The sequence below is a fragment of the Myxine glutinosa genome, chromosome 7, assembly GCF_964187855.1.
Source record: "Myxine glutinosa chromosome 7, kmMyxGlut1.1, whole genome shotgun sequence".
Taxonomy (NCBI): domain Eukaryota; kingdom Metazoa; phylum Chordata; class Myxini; order Myxiniformes; family Myxinidae; genus Myxine; species Myxine glutinosa.
Genome location: NC_136267.1, coordinates 169,520,658 through 169,538,940, shown reverse-complemented (window position 1 = coordinate 169,538,940; position 18,283 = coordinate 169,520,658). Strand labels below are relative to the sequence as shown.

The 18,283-nt window shown below is 46.8% G+C and overlaps 1 protein-coding gene across 1 annotated transcript in view; it reads right to left on the bottom strand.

Annotated features, from left to right (window-relative positions):
- Positions 1 to 16,521, bottom strand: part of CYP27A1 (cytochrome P450 family 27 subfamily A member 1) — a 143,377-nt gene extending 126,856 nt beyond the window's left edge. Inside the window, exon 1 of the mRNA XM_068123560.2 lies at positions 16,210 to 16,521. Within this exon, the coding sequence (XP_067979661.1) occupies positions 16,210 to 16,446 (237 nt within the window). The 5' untranslated portion in view covers positions 16,447 to 16,521. The remainder of the gene's footprint in view (positions 1 to 16,209) is intronic.
- Positions 16,522 to 18,283: the final 1,762 nt, after the last annotated feature.

Below are 18,283 nucleotides of genomic sequence, written 5' to 3'. Positions count from 1 at the left end.
AAATGAGCAAACAGTCCTACCAAGCAGCATCCAGCCGTATGTATTCACAAACTTGGCATGGGATAACATTGATAGACTGGAAGAGACGCTGACCGGGAAAGGAACAACACATCGAGTCAATGGCATTGCAGTGCAGTGCAGGCCAAAATGTATGGACCACACCTTCCAAAGGAGCCACTTCCGAAGATCGAGAAGCTCAAGCAAAGAACAGTCTGCATAACAGAAGAAACACTGCCTGTCTACATTGCAGGTGAACGTGTTGGGCCTCATCCACTACAAACATTATCAACAGCTGCAGCGGAAAACAAGATGGCTATGGAAGTTGCTCAAATCAAGAATCTTCTTTGGGTCATTGCCCGTCAGGTGGACCCAGTAACACAAAAAACACCAAGTTGGACAGGATTCAACATCACCGTCAGGGCATCTATCAGCGTCTCTCAGGATATTGTTAGATATATGCCTACAATAAATGCACCAGCTACAGAGATGTCCACAGTCGCAGAAATCTTGAAGCAGTCTGAAAGCGTCCGACAGATCCTACACTTGCAGGACATCGTCGTCGTCATGGATCAGGCCCTGTATGCTAAGGCTGCCGAGATCGTCTGGAAACACACAGACACATATGCTAACATCGTACTTCGCCTCGGCACGTTCCACACAATCTGCAATGTGATGTCGATTCTTGGTGCTCGTTTCCAAGATGCTGGTCTTAGAGACTTTTGCATCGAAACAGGAATCGTCGCAGAAGGCTCACTCAATCGGGTTATGGAGGGGAAGATGTACAACCGAGCAGTCCGTGTACATAAGAGCATCTACGAAGCATTCATGAGGCTTGCGTGGATTGAATTTCTCCCTTGGTTGGAAAAGATGCGACCAGAGGCAACACAGACGGTCACTACGTTGTTAGCAGAAGTTGCTGAATTGGGACAAGATGAGAGCCAGTGGAACAACCTGTTGGAAGATCAATCGTGTGAAGAAGTTCAGGCTGTTTGGAAGCAATTCCTGCATCACCTTCGTCATGATAATGGTGAATTGTCGTCATTCTGGATGTCGTACGTGGATATCGTTGAAACGGTCTTGCTTGCTCTACTGCACGCTTCCCAAGAAGGTAATTGGCCATTACATCTATCTGCTATCCAAGCCATGATTCCTTGGTGCTTCGCATACGACAAAATCAACTATGCACGGTATTTATCAGCATACTACGCACAAATGACAAACCTTCCAACGCAGCACCCTGGCATCTTCCAAGCGTTCTCGGATGGGTACTTCTCAGTTCAAATGTCAAAAAGCAATCCGTTTGGACGCATTCCAGTTGACCAAACTACTGAGGTCACTGTCAACAAAGACACACAGACACCAGGTGGCACTACCAGGTTCAACTTGAAATCTGGAGCAGTGAAGCGCTACTATGTCACATCCGAACACAGGAGTGCGTTTCTCCGCCAGATGAGGGAAATGGTGAATGTGAGCAACACACACGTACAACACGCGGATCTGCAGCAAACACGGCTCAAGAAAGATGAGGACGCTGTATCATCACTGATAACTCTGATCCAGAGTTGGGTGAACCCATTCACTATGGCCAGCTCTCTCATCAGTATTTCCACCGCACGCGCAGCCCCTCCAAATATTGCCAAGGATCTGGAGAAAGCATGGGAAGTCGGACACAAGTGCTACACAAACTTCAAGATTGAGCGACTTGAGAGCAACCCACCAATCAAGAAATTCCACGACCCTTTGCAACTGAACAAGTTGAAGACTTTCAGCAACCTCACTAAGAAGAAGGAATGCAGAAGCAATGGCAGGGCAGTAATTCTTCAAGCAGACAGAGCTCTATTTGGTAGAATTATCGTGATGGCACAGGGCCGAGATCTTCACATGGCAGAGGTGCTATCTCATCCTCTAGGTCCCTTGCCATGGGCCCTGGCGACACCCGAAGGCCTTCTACGGAAAACCAACAAAGCTGCCCTAGCCACGGCCTTGCAAAGGACTGTGACCCCGGCTGAAAGGATACCCGACAATTCGGCAACAATTATTGACGGGATGCTCCTTATACAGAAGGTGGCAGGTGATCAAACTACATTTGCCGAAGTGGCCATGATTGTCCTATCCATGGCCCTGAAGGATGGATGCAGTAGCCAGAGGATCGATGTCGTCTTTGACACCTACAAGGAGACTTCCATCAAAAACAGCAAACGGTTAACCAGGGGGGAAGAACTTGGACTTGAGCTGAAAAACATCACGGCATCTCAAATTGTAAGGCAATGGCGCAAGTTTCTCAGCTATGTTGGGAACAAGTCAAGTCTTATCATGTTCCTGGTCGAAGAGTGGAAGAAACCAGAGTACATCAGACGCCTACAGGGAAAGGTTCTCTTTGTAACAATTGATGACAAGTGTTATCAGATCACATCTGATGCTAGCCAAGAAGTAGTGGCCCTGGAAAGCACACACGAGGAAGCAGATGGTCGTCTGTTCTTGCATGCTGCCCATGCTGCCGCACATGGATACCAGTCTGTGCTTATTAGCTCAGATGACACCGACGTACTTGTCATTGGCTTGGCATTTCATACCAAGATTCATGCCAAGTTGTTTCAGAAATGTGGCACCAAAGCAAGGGCTAAAATCCTAGACATAGGGAAAATAGGAAAGTCAGTCGGCACAAATGTATGTCAGGCCCTAATTGGAATGCATGCCTATACCGGATGCGACACAGTCAGCACGTTCGCTGGACGAGGAAAACTGACTGCACTAAAACTCATCAGAACCAACAAAGATGTGCAGGATGCATGTACACAGCTGGGAGAGGACTGGGACGTCAGTGAGGAACTGATGGATAAATTGGAGAACTTCACTTGTCTCATGTACGCACCGAAGTCGGGGACAGTGAAGGTGAATGACTTGAGATATCACCTGTTCTGTGCCAAGAGGGGAGAGATCGACAGTCACCAGCTACCTCCGTGCAAAGACTGCTTAACCAAACATGCGCAGCGAGCCAACTATCAAGCCGCTATTTGGAAGAGGAGTCTCAAGATGGATCCAGCAGTACCGAGTCCAATCGGGAAAGGATGGCACTGGGATACCCAGGATGGTCGCGTGCAGCTGGCAGTCGACTGGATGCAAGGACAGCCCGCACCACAGGCGGTTCTGGATTTACTGGCATGCACCTGTTCGAAAAGATGCACACTACCCATGTGTGTCTGCATGGCCAGTGGTTTGAAGTGCACAGACATGTGCAAACTCACCACATGTGACAACCAGAGAGTGTATGGTGAGAGTGATGACAGTTCGGCAGAAGACGATGAAGAAGACGACGACGATGACGAGGATAACTTCTGAATTGTAGAACTGTATGGAGAAAGATCATGTACATATGTGTAACAAATATGGTGTACGCTGAATTGATAACTCGTGTACTTTATGGTATGATGTCTATAAATATATGTTGCTTAAATAGAAAGTACATTGTTTTCCTTTGGTTTACTTTATGTATAGCTGGTAATATAAGAGAACCATACAACACTACAAGACTAAAAACGTTTGCATGAATATGATGTAAATTATCTCGCCAAGTTAGGGTACATCAGGATACATACATATACATGGAGTAGGTTAATCATCACATGCATCATACGTCTGTGGTATATTCAAGAACACCACATACAGTTTGGTCATAATGCCTTCATATTTTTAGAATTAGACATTTCTGACACCAATTTCAGTACTTTTTGGCCTATATATGGCTTACATCCCAATATTATATATACTATTTTTAGACCAATAATGGTATACAAACTATATACATGCTTGTCGGTCAAAAATCGTAAAATGTAAATCAATATATCATAAGAGCGGAAAAATATACATTTATGGATTTTAGGTCATGGTTACAGCAACTACTGTATATTGGATTTTCTCATCTTTATCAAGGTGTATGAGATTTAAGGCCCAAATTTGACTTTAATCATACTGTGTGTTTCTCAAATTCAAAAATTCATTTAATATCCGCCAAACTGAATTTTTGCCTAATTTTGTTTTCATTGGGGATTTTGTGATAAATTTTTGAGGGTTGGCGGAAATAATTATGTTTTAATGATCATAAAGAGGTTACTATATATCACACAGGCACTTTCTATACATCATGTGAAAGATAATTCAATTACCTTTCACCTGGTATACAACACTAACTGATACATATAGGAGATATTATTTGAAAGCCCCAAAACGAACCCTACCCCCTAAATCTTAGGCGGAAAATTACCGAAAGCGTTATTGGGGTGGTCTGACAAATGTGATGATAACACAGATACGGCTAAGAGTTTCACACTGCTATCACATTTTTTTCAGCACTAGGGTCCCTGGCCTTGCCAAAAATAACTGTTAGCCATCCTCCCTCTGATTGAGCATAATGTCGAAAATTTGAGGGTCTGGCTCATAGCCTAATCATTCTGACTCCTATCAGCTGTTATCAGTAAAGTACAATCTATATATATTGTTACGGACACGACTTAGATGTTGCTTGACCGAGCGGAATGGCCGCCGTGTTCACACAAGTTACCCGATTACACTCGAACGTTGGCCGAATCGCGCTATGCCAAATCAATGAAGGAAAGGACACAACGGCTGGGTTAAATGACACGACACCAGGGGTACAGTTCTCAAGACCTCCGGAGGAGGATATAATATTGGGTATGCAGGACGTTTAGATTACACGACACAAGAGGTACAGCACAGAAAGGTGGGCACTTAGACACGGTCTTATCTTAGCCCCAACAGACCACAGACAAACGGGACAAGACTGACTCACACAGGGATTGATGGCAAGGAAGGGCAGGTAGTCGATGGCTCAAGGTGCACCTTGGCTCAGGGGCAGAATCGACTCGGTCCGGTCCAGAGATGCGGGAGGTATCTCTCAGCGCTAGGAGGTGGCGTCCTTTCTTCTTCGTAGCTGAGGCGCATCTGACGTCACCTCCGTCTTCCTGCGCATGTCCAGCGGGGAGTGACACGCCCTCGGCTCGTTAGCTCCGCCCCAGATGGAATCGGTCCGCCGCTTCTTATTGGGTGCGGGGGGTTACCGGGCTCCGCCCTTGACGAGGAGCTGACAGTGAGCCCCTGAGTGGTAACCCCGTCGGAGCACATGGTCAATGGCGGCTAACCAAGCCGGAGTGAGGACGCACACTCCCCGCGCCGCCGCCGCGCCGCCCCCGCTGTTGTTGTTGTTGGTGTTGTTGTTCCATGAGGAAGAGATGCGGGGAGGTATTGGGAGGTCCTAAACTTACTAACGGTGCCATACAATCACATTCTGGTGCAACGAAGAGTCAGAATTAATGGAAACGAGTCCTTAACTGACATAGACGAAGAATAACTAGCAAGATGTCCTATAGTTGTCTACGTGAGATGCGGTGAACCTGGGCACGACATTTAATGGGGGAAAAAGGGGAAGGTCGGGGCTACAGAGTGTTGTTTACAGACAATGGGACTAGGGAATGGGGGATTGGGGATAGTTGGGGAGTATTGGGGAAATAGGGGAATATTTACAAGCGGATATGGATGGAGGCCAAATCCCATATCCGCAACAATATAAAACACAGTTTGTGTGTGTGTGTGTAATGTTACCGATAGACTCCTAAACGGAGAGGCTTACGTGCTTGATATTTGGCATAGACATGGCCATTGAGCCTGGGACGAACATGGCCGAACTCAAAATATTTGACGATCCAGATTTTTTATTCATATTTACCTCAGCGCATTTCAGCGCACGGAATCAACGGAATCAGAGCAGGTGGGCGCTGATTCGCTCAGAGCGATCACGTGATGACGCTATGACGCTATGAAAAAAAAAAATCGCTATGACGCTATGAACGCTATGACGTTATGACGCTATGAAACGCTATGAATGCTATGACGCTATGAACGATATGACGCTATGACGCTATGAAAAAAAAAATCGCTATGACGCTATGAAACGCTATGAACGATATAAACGCGATGAACGCTATGACGCTATGAAAAAAAAAAAATCGCTATGACGCTATGAAACGCTATGACTTCCGCTTCCGGTCCGGTCTGGAGAGGACGCTGGCGTTACTTGTTCGCCGCTTCTCCGACTGGGCCATTGTACATAGTTTGCTTTTCTGGTGGTCGTGGCGGATTTTTGACCGTTGGGTCTGCCCTCTGCTCGGTCCCGGCTCTGCTCCTGGCTTCGCCTGCCCGGCTCCTCCACTATTTCCTCAGGCCCGCTCCCGTTGTTTGCGGCGGTGGCTGTTTGCCGCTGTGGTCTTCATTAGCGGCTGCAGTCGTTTGCCGCTGCGTTTGCCGCTTTGCCTCCTCGACCTTGGCCTCGTACTCGTCCCTTCGCTCCTGCCTGGCATGGCTCTGAGGTACTCAGCCGCAGGGCTTCTTCTGCTCGGTACCCGCTCCACCCCATCATGCATCTCTGCCATTAAATCAAATGGACTCCTCCGACGACCCAGGTACATTCACCGTGGCTCCGGTCGTAAGTTTGTTTATTTGCAATCAGGTCACTCCATCCCCATCCTCTGGTCGGCTCAGCGCACTCTCACTCTTCGTCCCAGCGCACCTGGTCACAGCAACGCACACGATCGCACCTCCTGCCTACGAACCCTGGCTAAATCACCTGAATTGATCCCTGCTGTTCAAAACAACATCAAGCTCACCCTGTTCAACACCCGGTCCCTCAACAACAAATGCCTCATCCTGAACGAATACATCCTGGATAACAAACTGGACTTTCTCTGTCTCACCGAAACCTGGCAACAACCTCTGGACTACTACACACTTAACCTCACCACACCCAATGGATATTCCTACGTCAATAAACCACGCTCGGAGGGCCGAGGTGGTGGAATTGCCGTTATCCACCGTCAAGACATCAAGACCAACCTCATCTCCATCTCATCTGCTCCATCATTTGAACACCTGGCTTTAAAACTCTATGGTCGCACGCAGTCAGTCATGGCTGTCGTCTACCGCCCTCCCAAACCACACCCATCATTCCTGTCTGACTACTCCTACTTTCTGACCCAGCTATGTTCCCTCTCCCCCTCAATCCTCCTCCTTGGTGATTTCAATATCCACATGGACTCCACTGACTCCACAATAACCACTGACTTCACTGATTTACTCACCTGCTTTAACCTCACTCAACATGTCGACTTTCCTACCCATATCCGTGGTCACATTTTGGACCTTGTCTGCTCCACTGGATTAAATTTGCACCATCTCTATGGCTCCGACCTCACCCTCTCTGACCACTTAGCCATCACTCTGACCATCAACATCCCCGCCCCAACACCAAGGCATTATCGCACAATCAACTTCCGTAAGCTAAACGCTCTTTCACCTACCTCATTCTCATCCACCCTCTCTGAAAAAATGTCCACTTCTCCCTTCATTGACCTCCACACCCCTTCCGACCTCACTGACTACTACAACCACACTCTCTCCTCCTGCCTTGACCAGCTTGCACCTGTAAAAACCAAAACAGTTTCTTTCACCCATTCTGCTCCCTGGTTTACCCCTGAACTCCACCTGATGAAAACTCGTGCTCGCCAACTTGAAAGACTCCGCAATAAAACGGGTCTCACAGTTCACTCCCAAGCCTACAAGGACCACCTACAACACTACAAAGATGCCCTCTCCCGCGCCCGCTCTGCCTACTACTCTCAAATTATCCACTCTGGCTCCGGAAACCCAAAAGCACTCTTCTCGACAATAAACAAACTCCTCCGCCCCCTGAACACCACCACCCAGTCATTCACAGTAGACAACTGCATCTCCTTCCTCTCTTTCTTCCAACGCAAAATTGACAACATCTACAACAGCTTGACCACCGCCGCACCCGCTCCCCCTCCAACCACCTGCCCCCCCTTGTCCTGCCATCCCCTGTCTCGGTTCTCCCCAATCTCCCCTACTGACCTCTCTGAACTCCTCATAGGAATGAAAACTGCCACCTGCACTCTTGACCCCATCCCCTCCAGCTTTGTCAAAGCCTCCCTCCCTGCTCTCTCTCCACTTATCATTGCAACAATAAACTCCTCCCTGTCTACAGGCATCGTCCCACCTTCCCTCAAAATTGCTGCTGTTACCCCCATTCTAAAAAAACCTGGTCTAAACCCTGACACCCTAAACAACTTCAGACCCATCTCCAACCTACCCTTTCTGTCAAAAGTTTTGGAATGCGCTGTAGCCACTCAACTCAAACATCATCTCTCTGCCAATAACCTGTATGAAACATTCCAATCCGGATTCCGGTCCAACCACAGTACTGAAACTGCTCTCCTCAAAATCACCAATGACCTTCTCCTCTCCTCTGACGCTGGCAACCTCAACATTCTCGTCCTCCTCGACCTCAGCGCTGCCTTTGACACCATCGATCACACTATCCTCCTCACCCGACTTGAATCCACCTTTAACGTTACCGGCACTGCCCTCTCTTGGATTAAATCATACCTCTCTGACAGATGCCAGTTCATCTCCATCAATAACTGCAAATCCCCCACTGCTCCCCTCCCCCAAGGTGTCCCCCAAGGTTCAGTTCTTGGCCCCCTCCTCTTCATCCTTTACCTGTCCCCGCTCGGTCACTTAATCCGCCGTCATGGTCTCCAATTCCACTGCTTCGCCGATGACATCCAGCTTTTCATCTCCACCAAGTCCGTCTCCACCGACACCCACTCTATCCTGACAAACTGCATCACTGAAATAAAATCCTGGCTTCAAATCAACTTCCTCAAGCTTAACTGTGATAAATCTGAAATAATCATCATTGGCCCAAAAACGCTCACAAAATCCACCCATAACTTTGCCCTCAACATCGACGGTATCCCAGTATCCACCTCCCCTCACATCCGGAATCTTGGCGTCATCTTTGACCAAACCCTTTCCTTCGACAAATACACTAAACAGATCACAAAGTCAGCCTTCTTTCACCTGAAAAACATCGCCCGTCTCCGCTCATCCCTCTCCTCCACGGCTGCAGAAACCCTCATCCACGCCTTCATCACCTCCCGTCTGGACTACTGCAATAGCCTCCTCTATGGTTCACCCTCAAAAATCACCAATAAACTCCAATACATTCAGAACTCCGCTGCCCGTCTACTCACCTATTCCCGGACCCGTGACCACATCACCCCCGTCCTTTACAAGCTTCACTGGCTCCCCATCTCCCAGAGAATCCAGTACAAAATCCTCCTCTTGACATACAAAGCCCTCCATAACCTGGCCCCATCCTACCTGGCTGACCTCCTCTCCAGACACACTCCCACCCGCAACCTCCGCTCTGCTGGTACCAACCTCCTGACCCCCTCCATCTGGACCAAATTCAGATCCTGGGGGGACAGGGCCATCTCCATCGCTGCTCCCACCCTCTGGAACTCACTACCTCACACCATCAGAGACTCCTCCTCACTCACCACATTCAAAACATCACTAAAGACCCACCTGTTCAACACTGCATTCAACATTCAACCCACAGCATTTAACCCCTGACTATCTCTTCTCCTTCTCCCTCCTTTTGCTTTAAATATTTCCCTATTGATTCTTGTCTTTTTGCAATTGTTGTTTTCATGTATTGTTATGCATTATGTTTGCATTATGCATCATGCATGCATTATGTTTTCATGTATTGTTATGCATTATGTTTGCCACTCTGTCAAAGCGCCTTTGGGCTTCTGGAAAAGCGCTATACAAAATAAATGAATTATTATTATTATTATGAACGCTATGAACGCTATGACGCTATGACGCTATGAAAAAAAAAATCGCTATAACGCTATGAACGCTATGACGCTATGAACGCTATGACGCTATGATGCTATGATGCTATGAAAAAAAAAATCGCTCGCTTTACCAAGGGGCTTGCTCTCCCCCCGTTCCCCTCCCCTCCCCTTCCCCCTCCCCCTCCCCTCCCCCGCCCGGCAATGCCGGGTACTTCTGCTAGTGTTAAATAAGAAAAACACTGCACCCTGCCACCTTCACTTTGTGAATGCCAGTTACCATGAGCTTGCTTAATGCCCTGAATCAATTACTGATCGCATCTACACACATTGGGAATGTCAATAAACAATGGAGCCTCTTGTGTAACCTTGGCCAAGGCAGTGTGATCAGTCACCTCCACGGTGTGTGTAGATACATTTAGACAGCAGCTTGGCAATGCAAAGGAAGGATCATTTATTATGCTTTACCACAGACATTTGTTCAGCTTCAACTATTGTTTCAAGTGAGTTTTACTGTTTTGGACTTGGTTTTAATGCTGTTTTGATTTTAATTTGTAACTATCTTTGGTACTGTGTTTAGTCATGGTTTAGTCACACTTAGTTTAAATTGATAGAGTTTTATTTTTGTTAGTGCATTTGACATAATATTTCGTGGTTTGGTTTAGCTGTGCTGATTCCATTCGTGGGTTTCTTTGTTTAAAGTTCTCAAATCGTTCTTTTCTGGCAATTTTTTTGTTTTTTTTGAGGTTACTTATATACCATTGTCCCTCTTATTTCTTCCTCGCATAATTCGATCCTCAGATCTTGAGTCTTGAGCGAGTTCCCCCAGCATTTAGTTTTATTTGGTCTATTTAAGTGTTAGGTTTTAAGTATTTAAGTTTAAGTCTACTTTTTTTTCTTTTTTTTTTTTTTAAGTGTCCCATTTTTTCTGGGTGGAACAATACTCTTCCCAATATTTTAGAATTGTGTACATAATTTTGTTGGTCAACTTGCAGGCAGTGGCATAAATTGCCTGTTCACACCTCGTTCACTCATGATCAGATAAGGGAGAATATGTTGAAAAGTGCTCCATCTCAAACCAGTCTGTCCCAACCCAGGCAATAGCCACTAGTTTAGGCAATAGATACACCCACAACGATTTTTGACAGTGGTACCGACATTGCTGATCGTTAAACAACTAATCAGGTATGCATCGTTCAGGTGGGCTTGGTTCATTCCATTCAACTAAAATTCAATGACAAAATTGATATAATAGCTTTGTAATAACCATAAACTATATAATGTGTGCTTTGTTCACTTTAAGGCAACAGACACACCCACGATGGATGATGACAGCCCTAACAACATTGCTGATGGTGAACAATCTAATCAGGTATGCATCCTTGTTGAAGTGGAGGTGTACCATGACCATTGACCATGATAATCACGAAGCACCTAATTATTTAGCCATCAATGTTCTTCCACAAAGCAAACTCTGTTTATTCATTTTAATTAAAATTCGCCAACACATAAATTTAGGGCCTGCTACAAACCCATAACCTAATACTTTGTTCTATTCTAGGCTGCAGACACACCCACGATGGATGAGGGCAGCTCAACCGACATTGATAATCGTGAAGCCGATCTGGTGTGCATCATTTGTAAAGCGAGTCAAGATGAATCACTGAAGATATTCGTGGACAGAACGTGGGGTGCATTGAAGAGGGCGGCAGAGTTTAGACTTGCACTAAAGTCGGATCGCTATATAGATACAACTACAGAAGTCAACATGCAGCAACAAGCAGGTAATGCAAAGTACCACTCTAAATGCTACAGAAATTACACTGCTGTGAAAAGGCCATCAACAAATTCACAAAGCGACTCTCCCTCAAATCAACCAAAGACTCGGCGCAGAAGTTCGATGCCACCATCGGATGCGAAAGGTTTCTTGAAGGGCTCCTGCATCTTTTGTCCTGTACTGCGTAAAACCATCAACCGTAAGGTGGAGCCGTTGTCAGATTGTCTTACAAAAGACGGTTGTGAGAGCATATTTGCAGCAGCTCCAAGAAGTAGCAACGAGCGGGTCAAAGCTTTAGTCCATAGTGCAGTTGACCTGATCGCCAAAGAAGCCCAATATCACAAGTCATGCCGTCGGGAATTTTTCAAAGAGGTTGAGGGGGCTGTTCCAAAGAATGAAGACGTTTCAGAAATTTTCTGAAATTTTCAGAAAATAGCTAAGTGTTATCCAAGTGGTGACTTGAGGAAACACTGACTTTGAAAAACGAAAGGGCATCTTGAATACAAATAGTTCAGCATGAATTGAAATTGATTGTGGATAACTAAATTTGAATCCATACGTATCTTGTTTCAGGAAAACCCGATGTCAAATGTGAAGGAGGTTGACTGCGCACTTCTTCCACCTTGTGCAAAGACTGTACACAACAAATTGCAACGGGCACACTTCATTAGCATCCTTTGGGGAAATGCTGACTCGGCACATCCAGGACATGGTTTGGATCCTGTGAACTACGGATGGAAGGAAAAGAACGGGTGCTATACCCCAGACTGGTTCTTGGGACCTGCCCTGCCAGATTATCTTTTCCAGGAAGGGGAACAGGAGGAGGACAGTATAGAGGATCTCAAGAGTGACCAACAAGATATTGCTAATGTGTCTGACGATGATTCAAATTCCGAAAATGCTTGGAGTGATGACTCGGAAAGTGAAACAGAGATCTAACCCTCTCAAGAATCATAAGGATTTTCTGATAGTGATCTACTCATTGGATGCATTAAGCATATATATTGTAAATTCTGTTGGATGTCATGTAAAATAGATTTCACGTGGTATGTTTAATCTAGCCCAAATTTTGGGACCCTTTTTGGGCAGGGGGGGGGGGGATCTGGCGGGCCTTATGTGGCAGGCAATCGATAGATATATTGTACTTAATAGTAGATTGTAATTGATCATTTTAACTTGGTTGTATATTATGTGGTAGCTCCAATGTTTAATCCATCCCAAATTTGTGGACCCTTTTTAGGGGGTCCCTTGCAGTGGTCATTCTGTGCTCTGTGAGATGTACCTGTTGATTTCCATTTGGTTTCATGTGGTACTTTTGATATATGTTCTAGGCCAATTCTACCACAGTGCCCCCAGGGTCAACTTTTGGGGTGTGTCTGGTGGGCCTTATGCAGCAGACAATCTGTCTGGTGATGGGTTTTTTATACTTAGTAGAGTGTAATTGTTCATTTTAACTTGGTTTCATGTGGTACCTCCTATGTTTAATCCAGCCCAAATTTTGGGACCCTTTAAGGGGGGTCTGGGGGGGGCCTATGCAGAGGCAAATTTGTCTGGCGGTGGTCACTCTGTGCTCTGTGAGATATACCTGTTGATTTCCACTTGGTTTCATGTGGTACCCCCAATGTTTGATCCAGCCCATTATTTGGCCCCCCTCTTTGGGCCCCAGGGGCCCCACGCAGCAGGGGGTCCCCGGCAGACATCCATATCTGAATATGTTAGGTTACACAATAAATGTTTCTATACTCGGATATTGGTACCTTGTTCGTTTGACCAAAATGCTCTGGGCTGCCGGCCTACTCCTGCAACACACACCTATTATTTGGAATTCACATGTTTATGATTGATATGTTTGGAATATGGGAGTGACGTCATCGGAAACGGAAATGGCGGTTTGGTTAGAAAGTGTGGGAGGAGCTGAGAGAGGCACGCGGTTTGGCATGAGGCCTGAAGCCGAAGGCTGGGTGATTGGTGATTAAACCGTTGACGTTCGCAAGCAGTACGTTTCGTATGATTACTGGATACAACACCCACTCCTGCAACACACACACACTCCTGCAACACACACACACACCTCCATTTCTCTTCCGCGCTCAGTCACTACACCTTTAGACTGAAATGAACCACCACCCACAACCTCAACCTACACCGTTCGATGTGCCTCCATAAACTTCCTCCATATCCAAAGTGTGCCTTTCAAGGCAACCTGGGCAACTTTGTCACACATCCTCCTTCTTTCTGTACCACACACTCCAAGCCGAGCAAGAAATGCAAAAAAGGAATTGCCAATATACCCTCTACACCCCACCTCAAATGGCTGACAAGAAACTCGCCAACCCTCCTTCCGACAGTCTGCCTCCAGCTCACTGTACTTTCCTCTCGCACCTTTATGTATGTATGTATGTATGTATGTATGTATGTATGTATGTATGTATGATTCGAGTTTTCCAATAGTATATTTCCAATATCCGAGTATAGAAACATTTATTACATACATACATACATACATACATAAAGGTGCAAGAGAGGAAAGTACACATACATACATACATAAAGGTGCAAATCCTGCTCTTCCGCTCTATCTCACCCTCTCTCTGTTCTTTTCACCCTCTCTTTTGCTCAAGGTCATCTGCCGGCATCTTGGAAATCAGCAAACATTACCGCTTTACACAAAAAATGTGCAAAAACAGATCATTGCAACTACAGACCAATCAGCCTGCTCCCAATTATCAGCAAAGTCATGGAATCCATCATTGCTTCGGAGATGAAATCTTTCCTCTTCTCCAAAGCCTTGATCTCTGATCATCAATTTGGTTTCAGACCAGGTCACTCTATTCTGGACATGCTGCTTCTGCTGTCTCAACAATGGATGGAGGTCCTCAATGCCAAACAGGAAATCAGAGCTGTCTCCCTTGACATATCACGTGCCTTCGATACGGTCCGGCACCCAGCTCTGCTCTCCAAACTCTCTTCCTATGGTATATCCATGGAAATCTCCACTCTTGGCTTGCGGACTTCCTCTCTGGTCGTAGTCAACATGTGGCCCTGAATAGGTTTCTCTCCTCTCCCCTTCCTGTTCAGGCTGGAGTTCCCCAAGGCAGTGTTCTGGGCCCTGTGCTTTTTCTGGTCTTCATTAATGATCTCTCTGACTCTCTGGAAAATCCTCTCCATCTCTTTGCTGATGACTCCACTCTCTGCCGCTCCATTCTTCATCCCTCAGATCGGTAGTCTGCAGCCTCCTCACTCTCTGCAGACCTGGACGAAATAACAGACTGGTCAAACAAGTGGAATATGTCTTTCAATCCTGACAAATCTCACACTCTTACGATGTCTCTCCGAAAAGACCGACTGGACAACCCTCCCATCTACTTTCTGAACAATCCTCTCCAATAATTTCTGTCACTCAAGCTTTTGGGTCTCACTATCTGCCATGATCTTTTCTGGGAAAACCATATTTCCAAGCTGGCCTCCAAAGCCAGTCGCTGACTGGATATCATCCGTCGTGTGAAGTCCTTCCTTGGCACACCTGAGCTCCTCACCACAACAAGGCTTTCATCCGCAGCTCAATGGAATACTGTTCCCCCCCTCTGGGCCGGTGCTCCTGCCTCACACCTAGCTCGGCTTCACGCTGTTGAAACCAAAGCTTTCAGAATCATTGGAATCTCCCGCGATGAAGCTAACTCCGAGGGCCTTTCACTCACTCACCGCAGGCAGGTTGGTGATCTTTCTGTCTTCTGCCGACTCCTCTCCGGCCTTGCTCCCCCAGCTCTGTCTGTGCTCTGTCCCCCAAATATTCCTACAGGTCGCACAAGTTCTGCCAGCAACCCTCTTATGGTTAAACTCCCAAAATAAAGACTCTCTGCTCACCTTCACTTTTTCATTCCTCTTTTTTCCCGCCTCTGGAACAAACTCCCCCACTCTCCTCAATCCCACTCCCCCCTCCAGGTCTTTAAAACAGCTGTTCAACACCATCTCTTGTCTTCCCCCATCCAAAACCTTGATCTTTTCTACCCCCGTTAACTCACCCACAGACCCACTTTTTTTGAAATTCCTACATCTTTCCTGGAAGTCCTAGCAGTGTCCATGTGTTTTATACCTCTCACCCTCCCCCCACCCATGCCTTCCCACGCCTCCTCCCCCCAAGCCCTCTCCCTCCCACAGATCTCCCAATGTCCCTGCTCTCAAATGTTGTACTTGTGTGCTTCCCTCTCTCTCCCCATCTTGTCTCCCGCTCCCTTTATCTTATGTTTTATGTGTCAGTGTGTCTTTTTTTGATTAATGTTAGCTCTTACACGAGTCTCCGTCTTGTAGACGAAAAAAAACAATTGTAGACCGCAGGCGCATCCAGTGATAGCAATCATAACAGAAGGTATCTACATGGGACTTGGAGATAGAGGGGTATGAGGATATTGGTTTGTGTGGATGGGTAATGATACTGGGGTTGGTTAGTGCAGGCATGGATGGCCTCCTCCTGCGACAACGTTCCTTGTGTATCTTCTAGGTTCACATTGATGCCTGGCCCAACATGTGAAACACCAGGGCGGCAGTTTATAGCTGGGTCGGAATCGAACCCAGGCTAGAAACTCAAAGGTGAGTGAGCATACCCCCTCAGCTCTCCTGGAGTCCTGCCATCCCATGAAAAAAACTTAAAATAGAGGACAAAAAGCCACGTCAACGTCCAGGTTGAGCAAAACACCATACCTGGAGATCACAAGTTCGGTTCCGGTAACCTCCGAGCAGAATCCAGTGGAGCATTCGCGAGGCGCTCGGTCCGGGTAAATCCTCCAAGCGCAGCTGTCCCAGGGATGGTTGCCGAGGCTGCTCCACCTCCCTCCTCATGGACAACGAGCTGGGATCCGAGCACAAAGTGCGGCCGACGTTCCCAGGTAACGGCCGAACCGCTAGACGGGAAGCAGCCCGAAGCCACAGATGCGCCATGGCTCTGAAAGTGAAACAGGACTTGGCCTGGGAAAGAGTGCGAGGGGAGAGTGGGCAGGAGGGATCATCCGGGTGTGGGAGGAGCGTAACAACATGAACATGTGCACTTATGTGTGGGAAAGATCTGAAAGAGAAAATAATTAATTCACGTTTGGTTTGAAAACATCAAAATCTCGAACGGTACTCGGTAGAGCGCACACCTCCACCAGGCCAGATCTGGATTCAGACCTGAACCAAAATCGAATCGCTGGTTCTTGTTACATAACAAACTCATCCACAAAGTTTTGTCATAATCCATCCATAACTTTTTGAAATATCATATGCGATATATCTGTTTTGGCCAAATCTCTCAATGGTGAAAAATCCTTACGAAATTCAGAAAAATTATTGTACCTGGATCTGGATTCGGATCTTCACCAAAATCAAATCAATTCGTCCTTGTTACACACACAACGTGTCCACCAGGTTTCGTCAGAATCCGTCCATGTCTTTTGGAGATGTCGTGCTCACAGACAGACAGGGGTGAAAACATAACCTCTGTCCAGTGTCTACCTTCAGTAGCGAGACAAACAATAAAATCTTCAATATCCTTTACCATCAACAGAATCTCACAACTTCGTGAAACCACAATCCAGAACTCTGACCTTTCCCCATTAATTCACTGGATGATCTGATATGACAATTCTCGTTTCCATGGAAAAGAAAAGAAAACTGCCTGGAGGTCTTGCCTGGAGGTGAACCCCCACCAACCCCCTTTTCCTCCTCCCCCCCCCCCCTTGCCACGCCTCCTCCCCCCAAGCCCTCTCCCTCCCACAGATCTCCCGATGTCCCTGCGCTCAAATGTTGTGTTTGTGTGCTTCCCCCTCTCTCCCCATCTTGTCTACCACTCCCCTTATTCTATGTTTTGTGTCAGTTTGTCTGCTTGTGATAAATGTTAGCTCTGACATGAGCCTCGATCTTGTACACACAAAAAAAAAATGCCTCAAACCCACTCTCCCAACTCTCTGCCCCTGCCCTAACTTTATGTCCTCCCCACCTATTTCTTCTTCAAGTCCTCAACCTTCCTCCCTCCCCCATCCCAAACCTTAAGTTCACAACCCCCCTCCAAACCCCAAGTCCTCAACCCCCCATGCCCCTCACCTTGTAGCACCTCAATCTCCCTCTCATTACTCCCTGCCCCCTCCCCCAACACTCTGTCCTTCCCTCTCCCTTTCTTCCCATTCTTAACACATTTCACAAGGATGCACAGGTATATTTGGCACAGGAGGAGCCCATTCGGCCCATCATTTCATTTAATTCCATTATTTTTATTGTCCACGTGAAACATGGAAAATTTTCATCCACTGGCAATTCAATTCAGGAAGGGTACATTTTTTTTCTTTCTTTGTATACAAGATCGAGGCTCGTGAAAGAGCGAACATTAATCACACAGAAAGACAAACCGACACATAAAACATATAACATCGGGAGCGGTAGACAAGATGGGGAGAGAGGGGGAAGGACACAAACACAACATTTGAGAGCAGGGACCGAGAGACATCGAGAGATCTGTGGGAGGGAGAGGGCTATGGGGAGGGGGCATGGGAAGGGGGGGTGGGGGGGTGGGAGAGGTATAAAACATATGGACACTGCCAGGACTTCCAGGAAAGAAGTTGGAATTTCAAACAAGGTGGATCTGGGGTGAATTAGCGGGGGTAGAAAAGATCAAGGTTTTGCATGGGAGAAGATAAGAGATGGTGGTGAACAGCCGTTTTAAAGACCTGGAGGGAGGAGTGGGATTGAAGGGAGTGTGGGAGTTTGTTCCAGAGGCGGGAGAAAAGAGGAATGAAAGAGTGAA